The 15,536-nt window shown below is 41.7% G+C and overlaps 1 protein-coding gene across 1 annotated transcript in view; it reads left to right on the top strand.

Annotated features, from left to right (window-relative positions):
* The window catches only part of TOGARAM1 (TOG array regulator of axonemal microtubules 1), a 35,462-nt gene that overhangs the window by 1,119 nt on the left and 18,807 nt on the right, over positions 1-15,536 (top strand). Inside the window, 7 exon segments of the mRNA XM_057403862.1 lie at positions 21-1,454; positions 8,346-8,502; positions 9,653-9,787; positions 10,412-10,421; positions 11,814-11,931; positions 12,627-12,902; positions 14,160-14,389. Of these exon segments, the coding sequence (XP_057259845.1) occupies positions 21-1,454; positions 8,346-8,502; positions 9,653-9,787; positions 10,412-10,421; positions 11,814-11,931; positions 12,627-12,902; positions 14,160-14,389 (2,360 nt within the window).

Genomic DNA, 15,536 nt, shown 5'->3' with positions numbered 1-15,536 from the left:
TTCTACGCCGTGCGTGGTAGTTGTGGCCGTCCTCCCGTGCTATGGATGATCCCCCAGACCCTGGGATCCCGCCAAGACTCGGCCCCAAGCGCGCTGGGAGGGCGGGTGAGGGGGATGATGATGCTGCCGCTCCCCTGCCGTTGTGGTTGGAGCTGCCGCCGGTGCCGTGTGGAAAAGCCCTGCGTAAGCGGCGCCGCAGGAGCGCCGGCTTCCCCTGCCCGCCCGTCGCCTGCCGCGATGTCGGTGAGCTCTACCCCAGCGTGGCCCCTCAACTGGGTAGCCCCGTGACCCCCGGGAGGCGGGATGAAGAGCCTGGAGCTGAGCCTTTGCCACCCACCGGCAGTCAGCAGCCGGTTAGTAAGGACACGGAGCTGCTGCCTTCCGATCAGCCCGGCGGCACCGGCCTCAAGTTCGGGCTGCTGGCGCCGGAGCTGCACACTCGCCTGCTGGACCAGGAGGACTACAAGACCCGTGTGCAAGCTGTGGAGGAGCTGAAGAGGGTGGTTGAAGATGCCAGCGAGGCCGCGGTGACCTCCGTGCCTGCCCCCAGCATCCTGGGGTTCATCAGCCTTCTCTGCACGCTGCTCGGTGACTTCAACTTCAAGGTGGTGCTCGGAGCATTGGAGGTGATCTGTCTGCTGGCTCTGCGCCTGGGCAATCAGGTCAAGTCCTTCCTGACACCTCTGTTCTCTGCTGCTACTCAAGTCCTGGGGGACAGCAAGCTGGCCATCCGGCAGGGTTACAGATGCCTGCTGTGCTTGCTCATGAAGGAAGTGGGTCCTCAGCAGGTGCTGGACTTGCTGCTGCAGCCAGAGTACCAGCAGAACAAGAATTCTAGAGTCCGCGAGGAGGTGGTCAGTATGTGCATTGTGGCCCTCCTCACTTACCCCAGTGAGGAGCTGGACCTGGACAAGCTGGCGTTTAAGCTCGCTCCAGCACTGGTGGACAGCAAGCACAGGGTCCGGCATGCTGCCATGGAAGCTTTTGCTGTGCTGGCGTCTGCCATGGGCCCAGGCAAAACCACCCTTCTCTTCAAGGCAGTGGATGCTGTGGAACTGAAGGACAATGGGGCTGGGTTGATGCATGCAGTGCAAGCTAGGCTGGCCAGGAAGATTTTGCCAAAGCTTGCTGACCAAGGGTTTGTAGAGTATGCTGTGCCCTTGCCATCATCTTGTCATAACAGGGCATCCTGTTTACCTCCAGGAGCAGATACAGACTGGCTCTTGATGTGTGACAGGACTCAGAGCGCACCCAGCTACTGCGGGTATGAGGCGAGGGTTAATGCTCTGCAGCACTCCAGTTCTCACAGTGCGGGAGTCAGTGAAGTAGCATGTTCAAGAAAAATCTTGAATGCACATAAAGGAAAAAACAAACTGCCTTGGGAAAACAAGCATGCTGAATACAAGGAAGTTGGTTCCGGAGTCCAGATGCCTGTCACAAAGGGTGTGGAGCAGGTATGTACCTATACCTCACTGGACTCATGTGTCCTAAGGCGTGTTTCAAAGGGAGTTGTGAAAATTGTCAAAGGTTTATTAACTGACAGGTATGGCTGTAATATTTTATGTTCGAAGATCTTTATACATATATCCATCTGGGAAGGTTTGAGAACTCCTTATGTTGTATTTAAAACTAGTACAAATCAGATAACTTATCACTTAGGAAAAAAAAAAATCTTTTTCTGAAGTTAGCTAAACTTCATGAGGCACTCCTTGCATCTAACTATAGTGACTTGTTGCTGACAATGGCTAGCTAAAACCCAGGGCATGAGTATCGAAGTGGGGAAGCTATTTTAGAGCTTCTGTCTGTATATTTGCATTTGAAGGTTCCTGACTGCAAAACCTTTCCTAAATACAAAAGCTGTTTCGAGGAAAACTGACAGTTCAACTTGGGCTTTGAAAGCGGAGCTCTGGAGTGTGGTGGGGCCAGCACTTCCTGGCAGCATCCAGACCCGAAACAAAACCAGAGAATTGCCAAATATCTGTTGTTTCTCAGTCTGATTTAACTAGGAAGAATGTAGGTCAGGCTGAAATAGCAGTTCTGACTGACCTGAGCTTTGATTTTTATCACTGATCATATCAGCAGCTGCAAAGGGAAGGAACTTTTTTACTCTGGCTTTCTGTTCTGTGGCATCTGTTTTGGATACCATCCGTGCGTTATAAGGTCTGGGAGTGCATCTGCATGTAGTGGGTTTTCTGTTGTGTGGTTTGTTGTTTTTTGTTTGGGTTTTTTGTTTGTTTGTTTAATTGGACAGGTTTCATTTATCATATCTTGATCTCCAGTGAGTGAGTTTAAGCGAGCAGATCTTTTTATAAGATGGAAAGCTGTGTAGAGTAGAATTCCTCACGACCACGTTTACATATTTGGAACTTAATTCTTAGTTGCTTAGTAACTTGTTTCTGCATTGGTTGAGGTCTCAAACAGTGCTACTTTGTGAAGGCTAGCTGTTAATAAAGTTTCTTAATAAAAAGAAATGTGAGTTAACACTATTGTAGTGTAAAAACCTTGAAATTCATGTATGAACAGATGCTCTTTTCCTCCTTCGGTGTATATATTGCCTTTATTCAAACTCCTGAAGTCATCTGTATCTCCTTCAGTTGATGAATTGGGCAATTAAGTTCTCTTGGGCCATCTACAATGCAAATGGGGTCTGAAAAACAAGTTACATAGAAAACATCTCTAGAGTGAGAAGTTTTTTCTTTTTGAAACAGCTTTTCAGTATTAACTAATGCAACTTGTAGAAATAATAGTTATTAATATGTATTTATCCCTGTAAATTGTGGGGAGTGCTGGAAGTTTCCAACCGTGAAAAGAGGGAGAGAAAGCAATTAATTTATGGGTTCTGTTTTGCTGTGTATGTAAAGTGCATTTAGAAATGATATGAACTTAAATTTGACCTGGGGATGCAACTACATACTCATGGCTTCAAGTCAGTGATGATGAGGTACCGCCTTTACTAGGGAACATCCTTGGTACTAATATGAGAAAAGATTTTTGGATTATATCATAGAATCACAGAATGGTTTGGGTTGGAAAGGACCTTAAAGCACATCCAGTTCCACCCCCCTTGCCATGGACAGGGACACCTTCCATGAGACAAGGTTGTTCCAAGCCCTGTCCAACTGGCCTTGAACACTGCCAGGGATGGGCAGCCACAGCTTCTCTGGCTTTGAGACTTTGAGTCCTGGGGGCTAGTTCCACATTTACTGTAAAGGAAATTTAAACAACGTTGTGGTTTAAATACTGAAATATTTGTCCGATTGCTGCAGGTTGACAGCTTTGTTGCCCTGTCTTCACATCCTGATTATTTGTCTTACCTTACTGTTATATCTGTCTGAACAGATTATAAAGCTCTCCAGGGCAGGGGACATATTTTTATTTGGCTTTGTGATTTTTGGTACAGCGTTTGCTAGCTTCTTGATGGTGCTTGTTTTGTTACATCTGTGCCATGAAACTGCTTTTATCGTGTGGTGTGTCTGTATCTGCAATGCCAGTAAATGAACTGTGTTTTCACCTAAGGCACACTGGGACAAGCAAACTTGTACAGTGTTTCCTGTACTTGGAAGATACTCCTTAACTGAAAGTTGCGGTAAGCTCTAGAAATAAAGCTCTTTTCCTTGGGGCATTTAGCAGTTAAAATGCGGGGGAGAAAGTAAGTTAGCCCTGTATCTCTTCAGAACTATTTTCAGGAAGGTGTATCATGCATAAAATTCAGGTGTTCAACTTGTTCATGTAAATAAAAAAAAATAATAATTAATTCAGACATTCCTTTGAAATGAATTTGCATAAAAATTCTGTGTCTGAAAGGATGCATGAAATTAGCTTAATGTTTAAAGTTTTTTTTCTACTAGTATTTTTAGGGTCACAATCCACAGTGATTGCCCAAGGCCATGTCTAGAATTCCCTGATCAGATAAGGTATGAAGTAGAACATGTGTAAGTTAATGTGTACTAAAAATATACTGTAGTTAAAGCACATTGCCTTCAAAGGTTTGTCTAAATGCAGCTTCTGTCAGAGAAGTTAAATGAAATATTTCTCTATAATCCCCGAAGTCCTTTGAAAGTGATTTTGTTTTGTGCCCATCTACAAACTGACAGTTCCCAGCTATGATGCAGGATTCAGAAGGGCAATTTGATACTGACAAACACAACCAAGAGTTGTGAGTCCATCCTGCATGGTAAGTTTCTGCACAGCACAAAGTCCATCTGTGACTGTGGTGACACATGTGGCTGCCACCTCGAGCAGTGGTGGTATCACCAGCTATTGGTGGTGAGCTGGACACCAGAGGTGCCAGCACGGAGTTCCTCTTTGTTGCATGAGACTGTAGTTGTGTTCAACCTTATAAACACCCTGATGAGAAACCCTGGAGTAGGAGCTGCTTGTTCTGCTACTGCCTCAACTTCCAGGGGCTGCCCTTGTGTGCTCAGAAAGAAGTCTTCTCCCTGCTTGTAATGGGAGAAGAAAACATGATTGACAAGTAAACACTGTAGGGCCTTTCTCAGGAAGCTAGTGCCTCCAGATGTCTCTTTCAGAGCCAGAGGGCTATCAAAGGTCTGGAGAGGGCTGTTTGGTCACCTGAGGAGCTTCCTTGCCCCACTGCTATGGCTAAATTGGAATAAGTCATGCAGGTGTGGAGGTTTGCTGGAAAGGGAGCCAGCACCAGTGGCATAGCTCATCGGTGCTCTGCCTTGAGGTGCACTTACCAAAATGTGGCACTTGTGGGGTATATAGCATTTATACCAGTCTTTATTAGATCTGCGGGTCTTATTTCTGACTAGTATCATGTTCCCTGTGAAATATATAGTGTGGGTCCCTGTACCCACTGTTGAAAATAGCGCATCTTCCCCCAGCACTTTGGAGGGAAGCAAAAGCTTTTGAACATTCTACTGATATTTTAAGCTATGTTATGAAGTATCCACTTATGCAATTTCCCAAAACTGCCCTGCTTGGCAATATGTGTGGAATTCTTCTCCATTTACATACTGATCTGATAACCAGAGAACTGGACTTTATGAAGACCTTAGTGAGTGTTCAAATGATCTGTGAGATTAGTTTTAGGAAACAAATGCTCTCTCTTTTCCGCGATGGTAACAAGAATTAAAGGGGCATGGAGGTTGGCCTGTTTGTCTGGTAAAGCTTCCGTTCATTGCAAGCTGAAGTGGCATTTGAGCTGTGTTTTTTTCTGAAGGATAGGAGAATATTTTGGAGGTACATGATTCTGTATTGGTTCTATTGTTGCTCTCTTCTTGGTAGTGTGTTTTAATTAGGAGCACCTTCTGTTTCACCAAGTGCCTCTGCTCGGCTGTGAAGGGAATGTAAGAACAGAGTGTTTGTCAGTGATGGGTCCCTTACAAGGGCTGTGCTTTGGTAACCAAGTTAATAGTTCTTTTAGTGGATAGATTCAAATATTTTCTGACATTGGTGGTATTATTGGGATTTAAATGAACCTGAAACCTTTAAAGAAATCCCTTTGCCAGGTTCTGTCATCTACCTCAGTGAAAAATCTGGCAGTTTGGGTTTGCTTTTATATGCCACCAGCCTGCATCCCTGTGTTTAGTGAATTTATAACTGCTGTAAATTGAATTTGCATACAAGAAAGCAGACAGTTTTTATTCCTGTAGCTAGAATTGGAACAACTGAGCAAAGCTGTGCAATCATGACAGCATTGTATAATTTGCTTTTTCTGCAGATCTGGTTTTGTCTGTATGGAGAAATGGGGTGTAAGGAATTCGTACAAGTAACACTTATTAGTGGAGTGAAAGATCTGTAGATTGAAAATGGCATTTTCTAGCTGGCTGATGGCAGAAGCAGAATGCTGAGTTCTCATCTCCTCTTTTATCCTGACTTGTATTAACCTGGAACCTGCTGTTCTTTTTTTCTCATTTGTAAAGTAAAACTGGTGTCACTCAGGTTATAGAAAGCGGGCAGTGCCGAGTGTTAACTGGTACAGCTGCTGTGATTGAAGCCATTTTTCTTGCTGTATAGCCATCAGAACTTGTTTCTTACTCTTTTCAAAACTTCATGTTTCCTGTTCCGGTCTTACTAAATCATTTCATACTGGCTGGACTCCTTCTGCCATCTTTCACTAAAAATGGGATTCAGACTGATCCATTTTGTATCAAGGTTCCTGAAATTCTCCTTTGCTGCCTTGTACTTTAAGCAGTTGTCTGCAAATACTCTTAAGTGAGAGTCTAATCCCTGATGCCTGATGAAAAAGTCTGGTCCTGCATTAGCGCCAGCTTTCAGGGAGGAAGATTTTATGTGAAGTTTTAAGCTTTTGAGCATTTTGGTGGATTTGCTTCAAATGCTTCAGACTCGAGACTGACTTGTTACGGGGATGACTTTAATCCTATCTGCTGAACTTGGAGCCTGCGAAATGCAGTGTGTAGCAGTAAATTGGGACATGCATTTTTGTAAGCAAAGACAACATTTTTGCCATTTTTGTTAACCACAGAACCCCTCCCAGGAACAGGGAAGCTGTTTCATTCAAGAGCCTGTGTGTGTGGAGTTTGCACTGAGTGGTTCCTCCTTGTGTTGTCAAACACAACTTGCATTGTGTGGGCAGGGCTGAGAATTGAGAGATAATTGCAGACTAATGCAGAACTGCACTTTCATATTGCAAGAGTTTTTGTGAAGTTCTCAGATTGAGAATCCATCTTTACCATGAACTGACATCTTCAGTGAAATTAAGAAAAATACATATTTTTATAAATGAATGTACTATGTATGTGCTAGACTACAAATTCTCCACTCACACAACCAGTATATTGAGGAAAGGAGTTTTTTAGACTTCAGGTGATGCTGTTCTTTCCAGTGCTGCATAAATATTTCCATTTCTGTTCAGTCTTCTCTTTTGGCCTCTGTGTGGAGCCTTGTCTGTAAAAGAGGAGACCAGAGTTAACATAGCCTGGAAATGATTTAAATTACTGATTTTTACTAATTAAATCAGAAAGTAATAAACCTTTATTTAAAACATGAACTTTTCTTTCCTAAGTTTTTATGTTATTCAGACTTCACCTATAACAGGTTCTCATTATAAGGTACTAATATTACCAGATACAGCTTTTAGACTAAATCTGAAGCATGCTGTTTTTATGCCTCAAGCAGCTGCTATTTAAATGCTTACATAGCTAATGTACATAATTCAGAATGTTCATGTTTAATTTTTAAAAGTGACAACTAGTGGAATTCTCTACCAGTTTTTGTTGTTGGATTCCCCCCCCCCCCCCCGTGAGTAGTGTCAACCTGTATTACAGTAAGACAGAGAAACCAACTATAAAATGCTTAAAATACATAAACTATTGCATAGCTGGGAAAACTTTCATCCAAATATTTTGCATTTAAAAATCGACTGCCTTTTATTAACAAAAGAAGTCTCGGCAGTTTGCATTGAAGAACCATAGTGCTCAGTGCTAAATTTTAAGGTTTTAAAAAATTCCAACTTGCCTTTTTTGTGTGAAAGATCTGAATTTTTGAACTGCTGACCTGGCCACACTGCAGCAAACCTAACGCTTAGTTTCACGGCAGTGAAAGGCTTCGCATCTTACGTTACCGATCTTGCAATAAAGGGTTGGGCAAGACTGTTTAACGCTGGAAAATAGAATTAGGTTATTTTTTTAAACTCGAGTATTGCTTTGAGTTTAGGCAGTTGCCCACCTCAAGGTGGCTGAGAGGATGAGGAGGAAGTCACACAGCCATGTCCCAGCCCTGATCAGTGCCGAGGGCAGTGGGGACATCTCTCCTCTCCTCCGAGTTCTCATGCCATCTTTGCAGCCAGCGTTCCAGGGCGCTATGGAATAAGGCTGCTAGAGCATGTGCCTGCACCCAAGTGGTTTCTGTCCGTGGGCTGTCATTTCAGTGCATTTTGCGGTTCCTGTCCACCTGCATTGAAGTGCACAGGCAATAAATGCACAGGAGGCCTGGGACAACTGGAGCTGGGAGCTTCTGCTCTGGCCCAGTGGCACCATTCTTGATGTATGCTTTGGTTTTCTGTAGAAGCCTTTTTGGCTTTTTGCTCCTTTTTTCATTGAGCTTTCCCTGTTAATATATGCATGCATCCCACTGGCTTCTGTGGGTGACAGATAAGGCTCATGTGCACACTTTCTTGCTTTTCATTGTCTAAATTATAGGGAGGAAACCCCTTTATTTTCCATTAATTCTGTCTCCCTACACATATTGACAGTGGTTTGTGTAGCTTTATTATAAAGAGAGACTGGTCTGGGCTGTGGTGGGGTCTCAATGACAAAGTTATGTGGGTCAATCTGCTGCTCGTACAGAAAAGGTTTCTACATTCATTTCACACACATGAATGCTTTTTTTTTTTATTATTATTTTCCTTTTTCCTACAGTTCCCTACATCCAGTGATTTACTTCATTTTCCAGAGTTAAGGCCCCCTCAAGGAGTACCAGTCAGTGCTGAGTTACATTTTAGTAGAAAGAGAACTTCAGGGAATTTCATTCAGAATAGGATAGATTTTAACTCGGAGCATTCTTCTGTCTGTGCTGGTAAGTATTAACACAGAAATGTGTTCGATCTGCCATTTGCAAAACAGATTTAGAAGAAGCTTCTAAAGCTTTGTAGCTTCATAAGCATGATTTATCATTTGTTTATTATTTGTTTTGTTATTTATTTTCATTTACTATGAAGAGTTGAGTACCATGCACAGGGCTATGCCTCCAGATGAAGCAAGCAGCAGTGGTTTCATCTGTGCTCCTGGAGAAGTGTATGCCATCTCAGAAATTAGACTGTTCTCTTCCAGTCCTGCTGTACACACACAGATTTCCACTAGTTTAGATAGATCCAAAAGAGTTTATAGATCAGGGTTTTTGCAGATGTCAAGTACAAAAAGAAATAGTGTGGTTAGGGGAACAAAAGGCCTTCCTTGTTTTTTGCCTCTCTAACTACAAAAGGCCTGAACTTGCTGCAGCATTTGCAAAATTAGGAAAAAGAAGTACCGTATAGGTCAGCAACAGAGTAGTGCAGCCAACGTTCTTTCACACTGTAAAATACAATATGAATTGCAGATAAAGACGTAAATTAAAAGGAGACCCAGAATTTTTAGAGTGAGCTCTAAAGATTGTTTTAAAGGAAAATATCATGGTTTTAAAAAACAGGTCTGTAGAAGATTGTCAGTATAGTGTTCCACTTCATTTACACTAGAAGCATGGGCTCAGTGATTTGTATTTTAATGGCCAAAAGACATGTGAAAGGACTGGGCAAGACCGGGCCTGACTTACTCTCTTCACTTGGCAGGAGGTTGTATTCTAAGTTTTTTCTGAGGGGCATGGACATGTGTGGCATGCCAAGTTTGTTCACTGTTACGCTGTGAGTGAAGTCTAAAGAAACTCTTTGTGTTTTGGGGTTTTAAGGTGTTGTCTTAAGGGGGGGCATTGTTCAGGATTTTTCTTTTGACCCTGCAATTCTCAGTTGGAAAAGTGTCCTGGAAGAATGGCCAGCCATTTTTCCAGTTTGTGCTTATGAACAATGTTACGAGGTTGCTTAGAAAATCTTGAATTAAGTACTTTTAAAATAGTTGTATTTTACACTGAAAGTTAGGCAAAGAGTCTTAATGCATTATTAAATATTATTGACTATTTTTTATTGAGTACCATATATTAAATATTTATCTAGTTACTTGTGTTTTTCTTTTGAAAGGTCCTGTGGGCTCTCATCAGCCGCAAATATCAGGGAAATGTGGAACGCTTGGATACACACAGACACGTGGAAAGAGTGGTAGTGTAGAATCCGATCTACAATTTTTAGGATTAAGTAACTGTCAGCAAGACAAAGGTATATGAGTTCTAACCGTATCATAAGTCAGTGCATGTTGCTTTGGAAAAGTCTCTATTTCTATGCTGCCTTAAGGAAAAAAACCAACCTATTGCAAAAACATTGTTCCATCCCTATTCAGACAAATTGTGCCTCCCTCCTGTGTAGTACTTTTCATTTGTGGTTTTAATTTGCAGCTCACCCCTCTGGTATCTGCCTATGTCAGGGTGCTGTACAGAAAGTGGCACTGCAACAGAATTGGAACTTTTTTTGAAGAATTGATTTTTAGAGTTCTGATACTGTTATAGGTCAGATTGTCCCAGCTGTTTAACAGCAGGAGTCAGGGCTGAGCCTTGCCCTGGTTAATGTACCCTCTTTGGTGCCGTCTGAGGTGTGGGGGCAGGCAGGGTGTCTCAGCAGAAACTTGTGCAGGATGAGGCACAGGGTATTCCTTTCTGCTGAGCGCAGCAGGTACGGGAAAATGAGCTCAGTGTGCTGCAGAAACACTGTGTTGGTGCATGCAGAGCTTTTAATTCTTTTAATTTGTGGTCATCTCTCTATGGTTTTCACTAGACACATAACCAGGGTGCTGCTGTGTTAGGTGGGTTTTGCTGCTAGCTACAAAAGTGAGACTAGGGAATTGAGACTGCTCTAGTGGAAGGCATCCCTGCGTATGGCACAGGTCTGAAACTAGGTGTGCTTTAAGGTCCTTTCCAATCCAAACCACACTGTGATTCTATGAGTCTATGAATAGATGGTAATGATACCAAATCTATGGACAAAGATGCTTGGAGTGGTCCAGATATATTGTACAAGGGGTAGAGCTGACAGCCTTGGTGGAAGATATGTAGGCACTTCATTTGCTGCTAGCCACTGATGGGCTCTAGACGCTGTGTTTTTCTCTGCCTACAGGAAGAAAGGAGAAATTTCTTCCATGTGTTTTGCCTCTCTAACTGTAGTTAATGTTCTCTTCTCCTAGCCTTGGTCTTCAGATGGCTGTCAGGTACTTTGCACACATTTGCTGATTTATTTCTCTGTAAACACTTTTTGTGCCAGATATTACTGTTAACTGAGCCTTTCTTCAGTAGTACAACCCACACCTGACTTAGCTTAGTTTTGCTGCCTCAGGATACCTGGAGAACACTGGGATGCTGTAGCTTTGGAAAGCAGCAGGAGACAGAGACCTTGTAGCGATCTGATTCGTAAAGAGATATTTTTTTTTTATTTTTTTTTTTTGTGCTGTGACTAAAAGCACAGTTGAATGATTTGCTTTGGAGTGACACAGATGACTACCAGGCTCTCTGAGTGCGACTCACATTGTCACTTGCTCTCACTCCCAGGCTGTGCTTTTCCCTTATTCTGGTTGTGCCAGTGGAATTGTTTGCAGCACTGTTCTCTCAACAAGACTGCTGAGGTGTCCCAGCATACAAGGATCCTTCCAGAGGCCGTCAGGAACTTTGTTAAAACTTATCCTCATTTTCACTTGCATGGTTAAAAGCTTAAGTGCATGTGGGGGAACATGTGTCTGCTTTTTATGGGAAACAATTAAAATGGTATTGTTCCACATCTACACTTACCTTTCTATTGTTGATCTACTGGTTTTTGGAAAAAAGAAAATTACAGATTTTTTTTTTTTTAAGGAAGTAGAATTTATAACATTTGTGCTTTATTTTTACTCTTGTATCACTGAGTTTTGAGAGTGATGGTTGCAAATTTTATGCGATGCAGCCTTGGGATATGGAGCAGCAAGCAACAGAACTGTTCAGTCCTCTTGCGTAATTTGTTTTTCAAAATCTAGCTCTTTAAAAGTGACTGGGGAAACAGCTTAGTCATAAACTCATTTGATCAAGTGCAAAAAAGGAAATTGATGTTTTAGGGGACAATGCAATTTGCAAAATAAAGTTACCTGATTTGTTTGTTTGTGTGGGTAGAATGCTGACCTTCAGTTTTTGACTGTGAAGATGGTGTGTTCTTTTATTACAAGACCTGTCAAAGAGGCTAATTACCACAAATACTATTTTCTTTTTCTTTGCTCACGTTATACCAACCTAAATTTTTCCAGCAAGACCCAGAGAAGTTTTTGCAATCAAGCAGAGAATACAATGCCCTTCCAAGGTCCTAATGCCAATATAGAAATACCTGTTACTTCTAATATCCTAATACCTGTGCAAGAAGAATATTACTCATTGCATTTGGCCTTCTTTCCTCTTTATTTGTATTTGGAAATGCAAATATGGAATTCTCCACACTCAGACGAGCTCTTTAAAACCTGCTTACAAACAGCTGTGTCTCGAATAAGTAGAATCTGTGCTGATTTCATTCCAATTTATACTGAGAGCTAGTGGTAGAGATTGATATTTATGGTCTGATTTACTGTCTTTGAAGACCTTGTGTAGATTTTGGTTAACCTGAAATAGTTTTAAGTTGACTTGATTACAGTTGCTTTGCCAATTTAGCTGATTTCTTTCAAATACTTACTAAAGGCAATCTAATATTAGATTAAAAATAGCTTGTGTGCTCATCACTTGCTGATTTTGTATAGGTTGTCCATATGCATTCTGTTTGGGTTTTTTTCCTCCTTCTTTGGAGTAACTTTGTCATTACAGCTGCTTATAGGACAGTTTGTCAGGGCACTATTCTTTTTCCTTAATTAAGGAAGCTAACTACTTTTTAAAGGTATGAAGGTACCAAACAAGATGTTGTTGAAATGTATTTATAGTAGTAAATTAAATTGTGTATATTTTTTTTAATGCTCATCTCATTGTAAAGGGTGTTTTCTGGTGTAATACAGAAATGACACATCAAGTTTATTCTGGTGTGTGCTGTAATCCTGCCCACCCCTACAAAGGACTGACATCTGCTTGTGTCTCTTCCAGGGGAGAATTTGCAGGAGAAACATGTTCCTCTGCAGCTGAAACCCCCCCTGGTAAGGCAACCAGCCCCCTGCAGGGGCCTGAATGGGACAAAACCCATCCCTCCCATTCCCCGCCTGCTGCCAGATAAGATTAAATTAAATTCGACAAAGTGGAGAAATGAAGAGTGCAAGGACAAGAGGCTGAATAAAGCAGACGAGAAGCTTGCAGCAGCTGATCTTTCAGAGTTAAATGTGGACGATGAGAAAGTGGACCAGGAAGAGGTTAGTTTAAATATACAGCATATAAATTGTGGAGGGCTTTTTTTCCAATCAAGAGCCAGAAAATAATGTTTCTGACTTAAGTTTTGTGACACTGTCATCAGTAAGCAGATTTCCATGAGATACCATTGGGTGTCTGATAGATGCTAAATAAAGCAATAAAAACTGATGTGGAAGCACACTTCCTGTGTTCCAGACACCTCAATTTCCCTTGCTTTTCTCAGAGCTGAAGTCATAATGTTTTCAGTTACTGTAGTACCAGTGCAAAACTGGGTCTTTATACAGCTTCTGTTCTCACTATTGTGACTTCAGGGACCCCAGTCTAAGAAGGACATGGACCTGTTGGAACAAGTCCAGATGAGGCCGTGAAGATGCTCTCCACAAAGCTGGAGCACCTCTGCTATAGAGACAGGCTGAGAGAGCTGGATTTCTTTAGCCTGGAGAAAAGAAAGATCTGGGGAGACTTTAGAGCAGCTCCTAGTGCCTGAAGTGGCCAGCAAGAAAGTTGACAAGGACCTGTAGGGACAGGACAAGATTTAGATTAGATATGGGGAAGAAGTGCTTTCCTGTAAGGGTGGTGAGGCACTGGCACAGGTTGCCCAGAGAAGCTGTGGGTGCCCGATCCCTGGCAGTGTTCAAGCCCAGGTTGGACAAGGCTTGGAGCAACCTGGTCTAGTGGAAGTGTCCCTGCCTGTGGCAGGGGCGATGGAACTGGATGAGTTTTAAGGTCCTTTCCAACCCAAACCATTCTGTGATCCTATGATTAGTTTCAGGGATGGTGGAGAGGTGGAGCTGTATCCCCAGCATCCACATCAGTACACGTCTAAACTATTACAGCATCAATTACATAAGAAGCATAGGTATCACCATGACTGGATTTTGCTATGGTCTTCCCCACATGCTCCCATGCCACACATCCTTAATTTCTGTCACAGTTCATAGATTGTCTGAATCTCAGGTCCTGTCTTTCTTCAGGAATCTCTTCCTGTGTTTTGCAGAATGAAGCTAGGATACAGTGTCACTGTGAATTTGCATTTACTTGCAGGATAATTACTCTTGTGAAGTAAAACAATGAAAGAGATTGTTATAATATTGCATGACCTGTGTAAATGGTCGGTCACATTGCCCAACAGGGGCATGTGCACTCCTGTGAATTGAACTGAACACTCAGAAACATACTTTCTTCTGTTTACAGAAGCTTTTTTTTTTTTTTTTGGTGCACTGAATAAACCCTGTCATTTTGTTTTCAATCCTGTTTAGATGAAGAATTCATTAAGATCTCTACGAAACAGTGCAGCTAAGAAAAGGGCAGTGCTAAGCAGCAACATTTCAGATCTTGAAAGTCCCAATTCTGCTCCTAAATTTGATCTGTATGTGGGTTCCCCCTCCCATGCATCCTGCCCGAGTGTGGATGCCTACAGCGAAAGCGGTGTTTACAGCCAGGAGTCTCTAACTTCACCCATGTCCAGAGTCCTCCACAGAAGAAGAATGTGAGTTGAACTCGTGTGTTAACTCTGAAATTCTAACACATAGTCTCTGCTGGTGTTAGATAAATATTAAAGGGAGTGAAACCCGTAATATGTTTGTATATAAGATTGCTTTGCTTAATAGCTTGATTTTTATAGGTGAATTATTTTCCTATCTGCAGATATGCTGCTGTACATGGCAGCTGCTTAATTATGTTATTCTAGTTTGTGCTTGCTTTTAATTTGCAAGAGTTTCCCAGTGCAGCCATAATAACACAGTGCAGTGAAGTGCTGCCAGCAGTAGTGAATATTTTATTAAGACTTTAGTCTGCCTTAGAAGGTATGTGACCCATAGCCTAAACAAATGAGTAAGAAGGAGAATGAGTTAAAAGGAAGGATGTAATTTGCTTATTATAGCCTGGAAATTGAAGAGAGAATGGGTTGTTTTTTTATCATAAGAGGAAGACAGTGTAGATGTGTTTCTTATTACTGCAAATCATGAACTGTTTCCATTTTATTCCTGACAGACTATTGTTAATTTAAAATGCCTTCACAGAACTCTTCTAAAAAGAAATTGTGTGATGACATATCCTCTCTGACTTTAAAGAACAATGACCCAGTTGGTTATGAGCAGTATAAACTATTTTTTAATGAAATAAGAAAGGTTTTGAAGAATTTTCAAATTTTGCAGTACAGAATCTCCTTTTCTGCTCTTGGAGCCCATGATAAAGCTGCTTGTAGCTCTGCTCTGAAGATATTTTTCTGGGTTTTTTTTTGGTGTACTAAGTGCATCTTTTTATTGCTGGCATACAACTGTATTAACAAAATAGGAAGGAAGAGAGAGAATATGCAAACAAAAGGGTTTTAAGACGAAGAGACTGGAAGGATTCAGAAACAGAAGGTTTGCACAGTTCTTTGATCTCAGAACTAATTTATATGTATTACTACATATATGTAGCAATATGCATTACTGCTGAATCACAGTTTTAAGAATAATTTTTAAAATAATACATTAAAATGCTAGAACACCTAAAAAGCCAAGACTATAAGCCTCTGTGTATAATGTTCTTCCAGGCAGGGTTTTGGCTAAGGACATAACTCTAACCAACATGCCTTTTCCATTATTCAGTGAAACACAAACTGAAAGTTTTACAGGATTCACAGACAGAGG

Source organism: Pezoporus wallicus, unplaced genomic scaffold, assembly GCF_028554395.1.
Source record: "Pezoporus wallicus isolate ANWC-B61680 ecotype Strahan unplaced genomic scaffold, APGP_CSIRO_Pwel_v1 contig_7227, whole genome shotgun sequence".
Taxonomy (NCBI): Eukaryota; Metazoa; Chordata; class Aves; order Psittaciformes; family Psittacidae; genus Pezoporus; species Pezoporus wallicus.
Note: the sequence above shows the minus strand (reverse complement) of the source record. Positions and strands in the feature narration are given on the sequence as shown.